Genomic DNA, 14,903 nt, shown 5'->3' on the forward strand with positions numbered 1-14,903 from the left:
TGGTTATGCAAGGATTAATGTTGTGCGTAAGCTTTGATTAATGACACAGTCAAAAACTACAAATGATCATGAAAAGAACACGAAACAACCACAAACACTTAAACATAATTCTGATCTAGCAAACTGTCGACCAGCCCTCCTTCGGCTCAGCTTCTAGGAGTCCACGGGGATTGTTAGAATGGTTTTAGGACCTTGATAGCTAGATCCAAGTACCAAGATTCCATTTCCACTTTAGCCTAGGTCCTGGATGCATAGGTTTGGTCTCCACGTGTCGTGCAAGGTGGTCTGGTCACTAGTTTGATGCTGTCAATTTCGCGTTTTTATTTGTCAATTTCGCGCGTAAAGTAGGTCAAACATGGTTTGTTATGCACGAAACTTGGCGCACAACACTATTTGGCATATATTATTGTGTTGAAATGGTTAGACTTGATAATAATAGTCATATGCTAGAAATTAGAAGTTAAGTTGCGATTTTATCCGTTTTTAAGCGTTTTTGTCGATTCCGCGCGTAAAGTAGCTCAAACATGGTTTGTTATGCACGAAACTTGGTACACAACACTATTTGGCATATATTATTGTGTTGAAATGGTTATACTTGATAATAATAGTCATATGCTAGAAATTAGAAGTTAAGTTGCGATTTTATGCGTTTTTAAGCGTTTTTGTGAATTTCGCGCGTAAAGTACTCAAACATGGTTTTGATGCGAAACCGGGGCTGATTAAGGCCTTGGTTATGCAAGGATTAATGTTGTGCGTAAGCTTTGATTAATGACACAGTCAAAAACTACAAATGATCATGAAAAGAACACGAAACAACCACAAACACTTAAACATAATTCTGATCTAGCAAACTGTCGACCAGCCCTCCTTCGGCTCAGCTTCTAGGAGTCCACGGGGATTGTTAGAATGGTTTTAGGACCTTGATAGCTAGATCCAAGTACCAAGATTCCATTTCCACTTTAGCCTAGGTCCTGGATGCATAGGTTTGGTCTCCACGTGTCGTGCAAGGTGGTCTGGTCACTAGTTTGATGCTGTCAATTTCGCGTTTTTATTTGTCAATTTCGCGCGTAAAGTAGGTCAAACATGGTTTGTTATGCACGAAACTTGGCGCACAACACTATTTGGCATATATTATTGTGTTGAAATGGTTAGACTTGATAATAATAGTCATATGCTAGAAATTAGAAGTTAAGTTGCGATTTTATCCGTTTTTAAGCGTTTTTGTCGATTCCGCGCGTAAAGTAGCTCAAACATGGTTTGTTATGCACGAAACTTGGTACACAACACTATTTGGCATATATTATTGTGTTGAAATGGTTATACTTGATAATAATAGTCATATGCTAGAAATTAGAAGTTAAGTTGCGATTTTATGCGTTTTTAAGCGTTTTTGTGAATTTCGCGCGTAAAGTACTCAAACATGGTTTTGATGCGAAACCGGGGCTGATTAAGGCCTTGGTTATGCAAGGATTAATGTTGTGCGTAAGCTTTGATTAATGACACAGTCAAAAACTACAAATGATCATGAAAAGAACACGAAACAACCACAAACACTTAAACATAATTCTGATCTAGCAAACTGTCGACCAGCCCTCCTTCGGCTCAGCTTCTAGGAGTCCACGGGGATTGTTAGAATGGTTTTAGGACCTTGATAGCTAGATCCAAGTACCAAGATTCCATTTCCACTTTAGCCTAGGTCCTGGATGCATAGGTTTGGTCTCCACGTGTCGTGCAAGGTGGTCTGGTCACTAGTTTGATGCTGTCAATTTCGCGTTTTTATTTGTCAATTTCGCGCGTAAAGTAGGTCAAACATGGTTTGTTATGCACGAAACTTGGCGCACAACACTATTTGGCATATATTATTGTGTTGAAATGGTTAGACTTGATAATAATAGTCATATGCTAGAAATTAGAAGTTAAGTTGCGATTTTATCCGTTTTTAAGCGTTTTTGTCGATTCCGCGCGTAAAGTAGCTCAAACATGGTTTGTTATGCACGAAACTTGGTACACAACACTATTTGGCATATATTATTGTGTTGAAATGGTTATACTTGATAATAATAGTCATATGCTAGAAATTAGAAGTTAAGTTGCGATTTTATGCGTTTTTAAGCGTTTTTGTGAATTTCGCGCGTAAAGTACTCAAACATGGTTTTGATGCGAAACCGGGGCTGATTAAGGCCTTGGTTATGCAAGGATTAATGTTGTGCGTAAGCTTTGATTAATGACACAGTCAAAAACTACAAATGATCATGAAAAGAACACGAAACAACCACAAACACTTAAACATAATTCTGATCTAGCAAACTGTCGACCAGCCCTCCTTCGGCTCAGCTTCTAGGAGTCCACGGGGATTGTTAGAATGGTTTTAGGACCTTGATAGCTAGATCCAAGTACCAAGATTCCATTTCCACTTTAGCCTAGGTCCTGGATGCATAGGTTTGGTCTCCACGTGTCGTGCAAGGTGGTCTGGTCACTAGTTTGATGCTGTCAATTTCGCGTTTTTATTTGTCAATTTCGCGCGTAAAGTAGGTCAAACATGGTTTGTTATGCACGAAACTTGGCGCACAACACTATTTGGCATATATTATTGTGTTGAAATGGTTAGACTTGATAATAATAGTCATATGCTAGAAATTAGAAGTTAAGTTGCGATTTTATCCGTTTTTAAGCGTTTTTGTCGATTCCGCGCGTAAAGTAGCTCAAACATGGTTTGTTATGCACGAAACTTGGTACACAACACTATTTGGCATATATTATTGTGTTGAAATGGTTATACTTGATAATAATAGTCATATGCTAGAAATTAGAAGTTAAGTTGCGATTTTATGCGTTTTTAAGCGTTTTTGTGAATTTCGCGCGTAAAGTACTCAAACATGGTTTTGATGCGAAACCGGGGCTGATTAAGGCCTTGGTTATGCAAGGATTAATGTTGTGCGTAAGCTTTGATTAATGACACAGTCAAAAACTACAAATGATCATGAAAAGAACACGAAACAACCACAAACACTTAAACATAATTCTGATTTAGCAAACTGTCGACCAGCCCTCCTTCGGCTCAGCTTCTAGGAGTCCACGGGGATTGTTAGAATGGTTTTAGGACCTTGATAGCTAGATACAAGTACCAAGATTCCATTTCCACTTTAGCCTAGGTCCTGGATGCATAGGTTTGGTCTCCACGTGTCGTGCAAGGTGGTCTGGTCACTAGTTTGATGCTGTCAATTTCGCGTTTTTATTTGTCAATTTCGCGCGTAAAGTAGGTCAAACATGGTTTGTTATGCACGAAACTTGGCGCACAACACTATTTGGCATATATTATTGTGTTGAAATGGTTAGACTTGATAATAATAGTCATATGCTAGAAATTAGAAGTTAAGTTGCGATTTTATCCGTTTTTAAGCGTTTTTGTCGATTCCGCGCGTAAAGTAGCTCAAACATGGTTTGTTATGCACGAAACTTGGTACACAACACTATTTGGCATATATTATTGTGTTGAAATGGTTATACTTGATAATAATAGTCATATGCTAGAAATTAGAAGTTAAGTTGCGATTTTATGCGTTTTTAAGCGTTTTTGTGAATTTCGCGCGTAAAGTACTCAAACATGGTTTTGATGCGAAACCGGGGCTGATTAAGGCCTTGGTTATGCAAGGATTAATGTTGTGCGTAAGCTTTGATTAATGACACAGTCAAAAACTACAAATGATCATGAAAAGAACACGAAACAACCACAAACACTTAAACATAATTCTGATCTAGCAAACTGTCGACCAGCCCTCCTTCGGCTCAGCTTCTAGGAGTCCACGGGGATTGTTAGAATGGTTTTAGGACCTTGATAGCTAGATCCAAGTACCAAGATTCCATTTCCACTTTAGCCTAGGTCCTGGATGCATAGGTTTGGTCTCCACGTGTCGTGCAAGGTGGTCTGGTCACTAGTTTGATGCTGTCAATTTCGCGTTTTTATTTGTCAATTTCGCGCGTAAAGTAGGTCAAACATGGTTTGTTATGCACGAAACTTGGCGCACAACACTATTTGGCATATATTATTGTGTTGAAATGGTTAGACTTGATAATAATAGTCATATGCTAGAAATTAGAAGTTAAGTTGCGATTTTATCCGTTTTAAAGCGTTTTTGTCGATTCCGCGCGTAAAGTAGCTCAAACATGGTTTGTTATGCACGAAACTTGGTACACAACACTATTTGGCATATATTATTGTGTTGAAATGGTTATACTTGATAATAATAGTCATATGCTAGAAATTAGAAGTTAAGTTGCGATTTTATGCGTTTTTAAGCGTTTTTGTGAATTTCGCGCGTAAAGTACTCAAACATGGTTTTGATGCGAAACCGGGGCTGATTAAGGCCTTGGTTATGCAAGGATTAATGTTGTGCGTAAGCTTTGATTAATGACACAGTCAAAAACTACAAATGATCATGAAAAGAACACGAAACAACCACAAACACTTAAACATAATTCTGATCTAGCAAACTGTCGACCAGCCCTCCTTCGGCTCAGCTTCTAGGAGTCCACGGGGATTGTTAGAATGGTTTTAGGACCTTGATAGCTAGATCCAAGTACCAAGATTCCATTTCCACTTTAGCCTAGGTCCTGGATGCATAGGTTTGGTCTCCACGTGTCGTGCAAGGTGGTCTGGTCACTAGTTTGATGCTGTCAATTTCGCGTTTTTATTTGTCAATTTCGCGCGTAAAGTAGGTCAAACATGGTTTGTTATGCACGAAACTTGGCGCACAACACTATTTGGCATATATTATTGTGTTGAAATGGTTAGACTTGATAATAATAGTCATATGCTAGAAATTAGAAGTTAAGTTGCGATTTTATCCGTTTTTAAGCGTTTTTGTCGATTCCGCGCGTAAAGTAGCTCAAACATGGTTTGTTATGCACGAAACTTGGTACACAACACTATTTGGCATATATTATTGTGTTGAAATGGTTATACTTGATAATAATAGTCATATGCTAGAAATTAGAAGTTAAGTTGCGATTTTATGCGTTTTTGTGAATTTCGCGCGTAAAGTACTCAAACATGGTTTTGATGCGAAACCGGGGCTGATTAAGGCCTTGGTTATGCAAGGATTAATGTTGTGCGTAAGCTTTGATTAATGACACAGTCAAAAACTACAAATGATCATGAAAAGAACACGAAACAACCACAAACACTTAAACATAATTCTGATCTAGCAAACTGTCGACCAGCCCTCCTTCGGCTCAGCTTCTAGGAGTCCACGGGGATTGTTAGAATGGTTTTAGGACCTTGATAGCTAGATCCAAGTACCAAGATTCCATTTCCACTTTAGCCTAGGTCCTGGATGCATAGGTTTGGTCTCCACGTGTCGTGCAAGGTGGTCTGGTCACTAGTTTGATGCTGTCAATTTCGCGTTTTTATTTGTCAATTTCGCGCGTAAAGTAGGTCAAACATGGTTTGTTATGCACGAAACTTGGCGCACAACACTATTTGGCATATATTATTGTGTTGAAATGGTTAGACTTGATAATAATAGTCATATGCTAGAAATTAGAAGTTAAGTTGCGATTTTATCCGTTTTTAAGCGTTTTTGTCGATTCCGCGCGTAAAGTAGCTCAAACATGGTTTGTTATGCACGAAACTTGGTACACAACACTATTTGGCATATATTATTGTGTTGAAATGGTTATACTTGATAATAATAGTCATATGCTAGAAATTAGAAGTTAAGTTGCGATTTTATGCGTTTTTAAGCGTTTTTGTGAATTTCGCGCGTAAAGTACTCAAACATGGTTTTGATGCGAAACCGGGGCTGATTAAGGCCTTGGTTATGCAAGGATTAATGTTGTGCGTAAGCTTTGATTAATGACACAGTCAAAAACTACAAATGATCATGAAAAGAACACGAAACAACCACAAACACTTAAACATAATTCTGATCTAGCAAACTGTCGACCAGCCCTCCTTCGGCTCAGCTTCTAGGAGTCCACGGGGATTGTTAGAATGGTTTTAGGACCTTGATAGCTAGATCCAAGTACCAAGATTCCATTTCCACTTTAGCCTAGGTCCTGGATGCATAGGTTTGGTCTCCACGTGTCGTGCAAGGTGGTCTGGTCACTAGTTTGATGCTGTCAATTTCGCGTTTTTATTTGTCAATTTCGCGCGTAAAGTAGGTCAAACATGGTTTGTTATGCACGAAACTTGGCGCACAACACTATTTGGCATATATTATTGTGTTGAAATGGTTAGACTTGATAATAATAGTCATATGCTAGAAATTAGAAGTTAAGTTGCGATTTTATCCGTTTTTAAGCGTTTTTGTCGATTCCGCGCGTAAAGTAGCTCAAACATGGTTTGTTATGCACGAAACTTGGTACACAACACTATTTGGCATATATTATTGTGTTGAAATGGTTATACTTGATAATAATAGTCATATGCTAGAAATTAGAAGTTAAGTTGCGATTTTATGCGTTTTTAAGCGTTTTTGTGAATTTCGCGCGTAAAGTACTCAAACATGGTTTTGATGCGAAACCGGGGCTGATTAAGGCCTTGGTTATGCAAGGATTAATGTTGTGCGTAAGCTTTGATTAATGACACAGTCAAAAACTACAAATGATCATGAAAAGAACACGAAACAACCACAAACACTTAAACATAATTCTGATCTAGCAAACTGTCGACCAGCCCTCCTTCGGCTCAGCTTCTAGGAGTCCACGGGGATTGTTAGAATGGTTTTAGGACCTTGATAGCTAGATCCAAGTACCAAGATTCCATTTCCACTTTAGCCTAGGTCCTGGATGCATAGGTTTGGTCTCCACGTGTCGTGCAAGGTGGTCTGGTCACTAGTTTGATGCTGTCAATTTCGCGTTTTTATTTGTCAATTTCGCGCGTAAAGTAGGTCAAACATGGTTTGTTATGCACGAAACTTGGCGCACAACACTATTTGGCATATATTATTGTGTTGAAATGGTTAGACTTGATAATAATAGTCATATGCTAGAAATTAGAAGTTAAGTTGCGATTTTATCCGTTTTTAAGCGTTTTTGTCGATTCCGCGCGTAAAGTAGCTCAAACATGGTTTGTTATGCACGAAACTTGGTACACAACACTATTTGGCATATTTTATTGTGTTGAAATGGTTATACTTGATAATAATAGTCATATGCTAGAAATTAGAAGTTAAGTTGCGATTTTATGCGTTTTTAAGCGTTTTTGTGAATTTCGCGCGTAAAGTACTCAAACATGGTTTTGATGCGAAACCGGGGCTGATTAAGGCCTTGGTTATGCAAGGATTAATGTTGTGCGTAAGCTTTGATTAATGACACAGTCAAAAACTACAAATGATCATGAAAAGAACACGAAACAACCACAAACACTTAAACATAATTCTGATCTAGCAAACTGTCGACCAGCCCTCCTTCGGCTCAGCTTCTAGGAGTCCACGGGGATTGTTAGAATGGTTTTAGGACCTTGATAGCTAGATCCAAGTACCAAGATTCCATTTCCACTTTAGCCTAGGTCCTGGATGCATAGGTTTGGTCTCCACGTGTCGTGCAAGGTGGTCTGGTCACTAGTTTGATGCTGTCAATTTCGCGTTTTTATTTGTCAATTTCGCGCGTAAAGTAGGTCAAACATGGTTTGTTATGCACGAAACTTGGCGCACAACACTATTTGGCATATATTATTGTGTTGAAATGGTTAGACTTGATAATAATAGTCATATGCTAGAAATTAGAAGTTAAGTTGCGATTTTATCCGTTTTTAAGCGTTTTTGTCAATTCCGCGCGTAAAGTAGCTCAAACTTTGTTTGTTTTGCACGAAACTTGGCACACAACACTATTTGGTATATATTATTGTGTAGAAGTTGTTAGAATTGAAAATCATAGTCATATTCTAGAATTTATGTGTTAAGTTGCGATTTTATGCGTTTTTAACCGTTTTTGACACTAACTTCTATTTTCTCTTAGTGCTTTCAACAACCTCCTTCTTCCGTTGACTGCGGCTACTACGCGCTGAAGTTTATGGACGATATTATAAATTCCGTGAAGGAATTTGGAGTCGAAAATATAGATGCCGTAAGTATTTGTTACGTTCTTAATTAAATATATTATTGGTAAAATCTAAATGTTTCTATATTAATAGCTTTTATTTTAATATTATAATATAGGTTTTAAACGACATTCCGAGGGAAACACGTGCTTTGAGAAGTGAAGAGATGCGCGAATTAAAAGACAAGATTGCCGTGTATCTTGCTAATATTTGTCCTTGATAAATTGTAATTAGTATATATATTGATTATTTTTTATAGTTTATTAATGTATATATATATATATATATGTACGTACATATTATATTATATATATATACGAGCGAGAGTTTATTATTACAAAGAGATTAATGTTGATTATCTGTGATTATCATTGGATTAATCACTGTTATTACATTGTAATATTATTGCATTATTATAAGGATTAAACGGAAAAAGAAAAAAAAAAAAAAGAGACTTATTGCTGCGGTTCGAGACCTGACCGCAGCAAATAAACCTTCACTTATTGCTGCGGTTTTACCCCCTGACCGCAGCAAATAATGCTTCACTTTTTGCTGCGGTTTTTGCCCATAACCGCAGCAAATAACACCACTTATTGCTGCGGTTTTTAACCGCAGCATTTAAATTAGGACATTTGCTGCTATCACTATTGCTGGGGGCCAAAACCGCAGCAAATAATGGCAGAAAAACCGCAGCAAACAAGGTTTTTTCCACTAGTGAGTTTTTATAATTTTTAATTATACATAACTAGAGATATTAAGGATGAAATTAGTGTATTAGATCGCGTGAACAAAACAAACGTTGCAAAAACGGAAAAAGTAACATTTTAAACAATTTTTTTCTCATGTTTTGCTTTTTTTTTTTTAATAATACCTGATTCATTAATAAAGAGTCATACGATATCTACATCAGAGATAAAAATTAGCAAGTACATAGCAACTTTAACCAAATATAATTCAAAATTAACAAAACTACGATCGTTGTATATGATATCTATATGAGATCTGACAATTCTAAATATTCTCTTTCACATTGTTGTTTGACACAACCTTCTACGAGGGGATCTTTCGATTTTCGATTTGTTGTAGTCTTGAGATAGAATTGAATTTGTAAGAAAAACAGCAACAAAAGAAACAGAAATGTTTTTCTTTTATTGATTCATTCACACAAAAGAAACTTGAATTGAATTGATTGCAGAGCGCTAAAAAATCCCAAGTCCAAAATGTTCATATCTGGACTAGAGGCCGGTTGACAAACTAGTCTAATGTTAAATCCGTCTTTCTTGGCTTCTTCATTGAATGCATGATCATTTATTAAAATATACGGCTTGGCGTTATCTTGTTGAATCCAAATATCTTTCACCCCATTTGCTGGCCATTTTGATCTTATTGCTGGTAGGACTTCAGTGATTAGTTTGTCTCGTAGAACGTCGCGTGTAACTCTTGTTATTGCTCGTAATTGTGCTGTACCCGCTGGTCTGTTTTCTGACCTCCTCATTGCATAATAAGTCTCTGTAAACGGAAAAATTCCTATTTTTCCATCCCACAACACTTCACCAGCTGAATTAATGTGAGGTCTTGCAACAGCTGCTATAAACATCACTTTGCCTATGAAATTTTTATTTTGCACACATTTATATGGTTCCTCCTCTTCCCAAGGGAATAAATAATACCTCTGTGTTGCCCTACTCATGTAGAACCATTTTTCATCTATGTGCACGACATTATACATAAGTCCAAATTTTGGTATATTATCTATAGTGGGTGGTATTATTTGGGATAAAATGAAGTTAATTCTTCTCATTTTGTGGTCATGAGAAAGTTTTGGTTTAATTGAATTTGTGTATGCTCTAATATTACCGGATTTCATCATTCTATAAACTTATGAATGACCAATGCCTAATGCAGTGGCCATTGCTCTAATTGTGGTTCTCTTTGCAAATTCATGTCAAACACTCTTGGTTTCCTACCAACTCTTCCCCTTTTTCTACTATTAGCATCAATTACAATGCCATTTTGCATTGATGTTTTGGCTGATTCCGACAGCCTTGCTATTGTCCACCTAGATGTGTTATGTTGCAATGCAATTGTTTTAATTGTACCCCGTGGCAAACGTCTATTTGGTTCTTTAGACAAACTAGTTAACTGTTGTACAATTAACTTTCTGGTCTGAACTGGTAGTTCCCTCTTACTACCTACTGGTTGTTGTCTTAATGTTTGCTGTTGGTTCGGTTCAGTTTCTGTTTCCTCCCGTGTTAATGATTGAATATGGCTTATGGGTTCCTCTAAACTCAAACTGACATCTATGTTTCCACAATTCTCACTTGTGTACTCATCATAAATGTCATATTCAGAATCTATATTAAGGTTTTCAAAGTAAGAAATAAATACCTCAATATCAGAATTAATGAATTCCTCTTCTTGAATTTGAACATCAGCCATTTGCTATTTTTAATTGCTTGTTGTTGGTTTTGTAGAATTGATGAAAGAAATAGGATTGGATCCAAATTCTTATGAACAATTTAAAAGGGGAGGACAACAAATGAAGAAATTGAAATGAAGAAGTGTTGATCTGGTTTCATACACAGTTTGATTTATTTATAGATAGATCAAATGTGTTGAAAAATTAATGTTGACTTTTATGTAAAAATTTTTACTTTTGTTGAAAATTTGTAATATTGGAGGGAATTCTAATATTTGGGTGGGAAAATCTTTTTTTGGGGGCAAATGAAACTGAAATCTAACTTAATCTGAAATTATGTTTATTATCTAAACTATTTTTCCTTTTTGTTTTAAAACTAACAATAATAAAATATTATATCCTATAAAGTGAATAGTAATTTACATTGTAGGTGATCAGAATCCTTAATATTTATAACAAACTTTTGATCCCTAACAACCTTATAACAAACTATACAAAAAAACAGAATGCCACCTAAGCAAACTAAATTTAAACCAACTTTGTTATGCTTGTCAAAAGAACACGTGCTGAATGCTGCTGTGCACAAACAATGTAGAGCCTCCAGTAGCTTGAACTTGAAATAAGACTTATAACTGAATGGCCTTGATCAACATTTACATCCCACATTGCAGAAGACATATACATGGATAGTGATGGAGACTACCTAGAATTTGATGTAGTTGATGATAATTGCTATTTTAGTGTCTCCTACATTATCTCATTAATCTCTACAAACAAATCAATTATAAAGCAAACTTCATAACTTTAAACTCTCAAGAAAAGAGAGATCAAAACTCAATATATGAGTAGAATCAACCCAATGAATGGGTAGAGCAACTTTTTTGTAGGGAGAGAATAAAAATTTATTTTAATCATATTCAAAAAGATTAAAACGGAATAAATTAAGGGCTTATTATCAATCAAAAAGTTTATAATAATCCCAAATCAACTATAAAAATTAGAATTTTCTTAGAGAGAAGAGAGAAAAGATTGAAAGGCGATTACAATTAAACATTGATAAATTAACATATTTTGCTTAAGATTTTATAATTTTTCATAAATATCCAAATAAAAATAATTTTATAATAATTAATTATAAAAATAAACTAATTATTTAAGTGGGGCTCGAAAAGTTTATCTTTCGTTCAACTACCGCTTTGGCCTTTGGATCCTTCTCTTACAAATAAAGTAAGAATTCCTCCCTTATTCCTTCCCTCCTAACATAAGCACAGAAAATTCCTCCGTCTCCCCCAATTTCCTTTTCATTACTACGCAAAAATGGTGGAAACAATCTCCATTGAAGAAACCACCAACATCTCACCAAACAACCCACCTTTCACCCAAACTCACACACTCCCTCTTTCTCATCTTGACATTGATCTCAACCTCCATGTCACATTCCGCTACTTCCGGGTCTACGCCTACCCATCAAACCAAATACCCGACCCATTTAACCTCATCACATCCGCTTTACGAACCGCTCTCGGTCCCTACTACCCTCTCACGGGTACAATCCGTCCAGTCGGTGGTGGTGGGTACGAGTTGCTCTGCACCCCTAATCGGGGCATTCCAGTAGTAAAAGCCTCCATGGATTTCTCATTGGAAACCCTAAACTACTTGGATGACCCGGATGAATCCCTATCCGATCAATTAGTCCCCAACCCGGATCCGAATGAAGCAATGGAGCATCCCATGATATTACAGATCACTTTGTTTAAATGTGGAGGGTATGTTCTTGGATCAGCTGTTCATAATATGTTGTGTGATGGGATGGGAGCATCCGAGTTTTTTACTTGGGTAGCTGAATTAACTCGTGGAGAGACTCGGTTAATGGTTGAACCGGTTTGGAATCGAGATGTTTTGCTTGGTCCGAGAGAACCAACCCGGGTCGAGTTTCCATTTGGAGAGTTTTTGAGTTTGGATAAGGAGTTTTCGCCTTATATGCAAAACGTTGGACCGGTTGTTAGAGTTTGTTTTCCGATGCTGGAAAAGTGGTTGGACCGGTTTAAGGAGTATTTGGTTGAACGGTCCGGTTCAAAATTTACCACTTTTGAAGCTTTAGGCGCTTTCATTTGGCAAGCAAGGTTAGTAGTATCATTGAATTGACTGATATCATACATACTAATAATCATATATAATCATATGTATAATAAAAATATTAAAAGTGATAAATGTTATTTTTAGTGAATTTTGAGAAACGAAACTATTTAAGTGGATGATAATATTTCCTTTATTTTGGAATCTAATTTTTTTTTTAAATTAGAGCTAGTAAAATATAGTTAAATAATACAATGTAGTAATTCTATATACATAGCGAAGTTGATAATTTTAATTGATTGAAAAATGATTTATTTAATAAATTAATTTTAAAAAAAATAATATTTAATTTTTACGTTAAAAACGTCACGTATTCGATAAATTTAATCACAATAATATATACTTGTATTATTTTCTAAAGTTATATTTTTATACTAATAATCTCTAATCACCAAAAAATAATTGAAAAAATGATTTGCTACAACCTTAACATAATAGCGAGCTAGTGTATTGTTAATAAAATTAGTGTGCGCTTAATTTATATTAAACTTTACTTTATTTGTTAATTATTTGCTTATAATTGTAATATTAGGATATCGTATACTAGTGACTAGTGTGCTCTATTTTTGGTTTGGGTTAAGTGGAGAGAATCCTAATTAAAGCAATGAAAATCAATCCTTGTCGTAGAAGTGAGAATTGAACTTTTATCAAAAGGGTGAAATGAAAAACTTTTTTGTAATTATTAACCTAAGATTTTAACGATGAAAATTAATTTTTATAATAATTAGAAAAAACAAAAACATTAGTTCCAGCCCCTTAATAAGCCAGCCTATAACCTCTACATCAATCCATTATTTTTGTTATATACTCTAATTATATATACATTTTGTTGAAATATATTAAAATTCTAACACCCAAATTAATTTAAGCAAACCAAATAAGAAATAGGTTGCGTTGCATTATTGAATATTTACAAATGATATTAGGATAATTTGTCCCTTATCGATGAATTAAAGATAATGTGCACAATTTACAAGTTATTAGAGTCTTTTTTCCGAAGGTTTTGGGATGATATATCCTAGGCTTATAAAGTGTGCACGTTCTGTTTTTTCGATTATATGCTGACATTAACACAAATTTTTATTATTTAACAAAATAGGGTAAAAGCATCAAATATACCAAAGGATAGAAAAGTGAAGTTTGCATACTTAATGAACATAAGAAAAGTAACAAAACCAGCATTACCAAAAGGATATTGGGGTAATGGTTGTATGCAAATGTATGTTCAACTAACTGCAGAAGAACTACTGAATCAGCCCATATGGAAGACAGCAATGCTAATAAAGAACAGTAAATACAATGCAACAGATGAATATGTGAGATCATACATTGACTTTCAGAAGGAGAATTATGACAAAGGGATAACAGCAGGTCAAGATGTCAGTGGGTTTACTGATTGGAGACACTTAGGTCATTCTAAGGTCGATTTCGGGTCAGGTGGTCCGGTGACGGTGTTTCCTCTTTCTAAGCATTTTATGGGGAGTATTGAGCCTTGTTATTTCTTGCCCTATTCTTCTCATGGGAGGAATAAACTAAATGATGATGATCTTGGGTTTAAGGTTTTGGTTTGCATGCGTGAATCAGCTAGGATGAAATTTATGGATCAAATGGATAAATTTTGTAAACTTGATTTTGATTTAAGCTAAGATATTAGCTATATATACTCCCTCTGTCACTGTTAGGGGTGTGTATAGAAACCCGATTCGAAATATCCGGTATTCGGTTTTGTTTTCGCAAATCGGATAATCTGGATCGGGTATGCGGTTTTTAAACTGGGTAACGGATAATTCGGATTCGGGTCACATATTTTTGGAAACCGGATATCCGGTATCCAATTATATATATATATATATATATATATATATATATATATATATATATATATATATATATATATATGTATGTATATATATATATATGTATATATATATATATATATATATATATATATATACGTATACTTTTTTCGTAAATAAAATTGTGATGGTATCCATTAAGCTTACGTCGGATTTAATCTTAATATATAATTTTTCTCCCGCAATTTTTTTTTATGATTGGTCTTACTTAAACCAATGTGTAATAATGTTATTCTTTAAATTTCTTAATTTGTCTTTTATGACTAACTAAGCTAAATATTTTTAGAAGTTAGTATTTGAATTTTATATAATAAATTTTTTAAAAATAAAAATAAAGATAAAAAACGCATGGTTGAACTGAAAAAGAAATCTGGATATCCAGTTTAATTCGGGTCGAAATCGAATCACGTTTTAAGGTATCCAAAAAACCGGATATCCGGATCCGGGTCGA

At 35.3% G+C, this 14,903-nt stretch overlaps 2 protein-coding genes across 2 annotated transcripts; one reads left to right on the plus strand and one right to left on the minus strand.

Annotated features, from left to right (window-relative positions):
- Window positions 1–9,197: 9,197 nt before the first annotated feature.
- LOC130823444 (uncharacterized) lies at window positions 9,198–9,770 on the minus strand. Its single transcript, XM_057688064.1, has one exon. The coding sequence runs from the start codon at window positions 9,768–9,770 to the stop codon at window positions 9,198–9,200; it is 573 nt and encodes a 190-aa protein (XP_057544047.1).
- Window positions 9,771–11,659: 1,889 nt separating this feature from the next.
- Window positions 11,660–14,446, plus strand: LOC130824286 (3'-N-debenzoyl-2'-deoxytaxol N-benzoyltransferase). The gene is made up of 2 exons (XM_057689223.1): window positions 11,660–12,583; window positions 13,696–14,446. The coding sequence occupies exons 1-2, from the start codon at window positions 11,778–11,780 to the stop codon at window positions 14,240–14,242; spliced, it is 1,353 nt and encodes a 450-aa protein (XP_057545206.1). The 5' UTR covers window positions 11,660–11,777; the 3' UTR covers window positions 14,243–14,446.
- Window positions 14,447–14,903: the final 457 nt, after the last annotated feature.

Source organism: Amaranthus tricolor, chromosome 9 (genome assembly GCF_026212465.1).
Source record: "Amaranthus tricolor cultivar Red isolate AtriRed21 chromosome 9, ASM2621246v1, whole genome shotgun sequence".
Taxonomy (NCBI): Eukaryota; Viridiplantae; Streptophyta; class Magnoliopsida; order Caryophyllales; family Amaranthaceae; genus Amaranthus; species Amaranthus tricolor.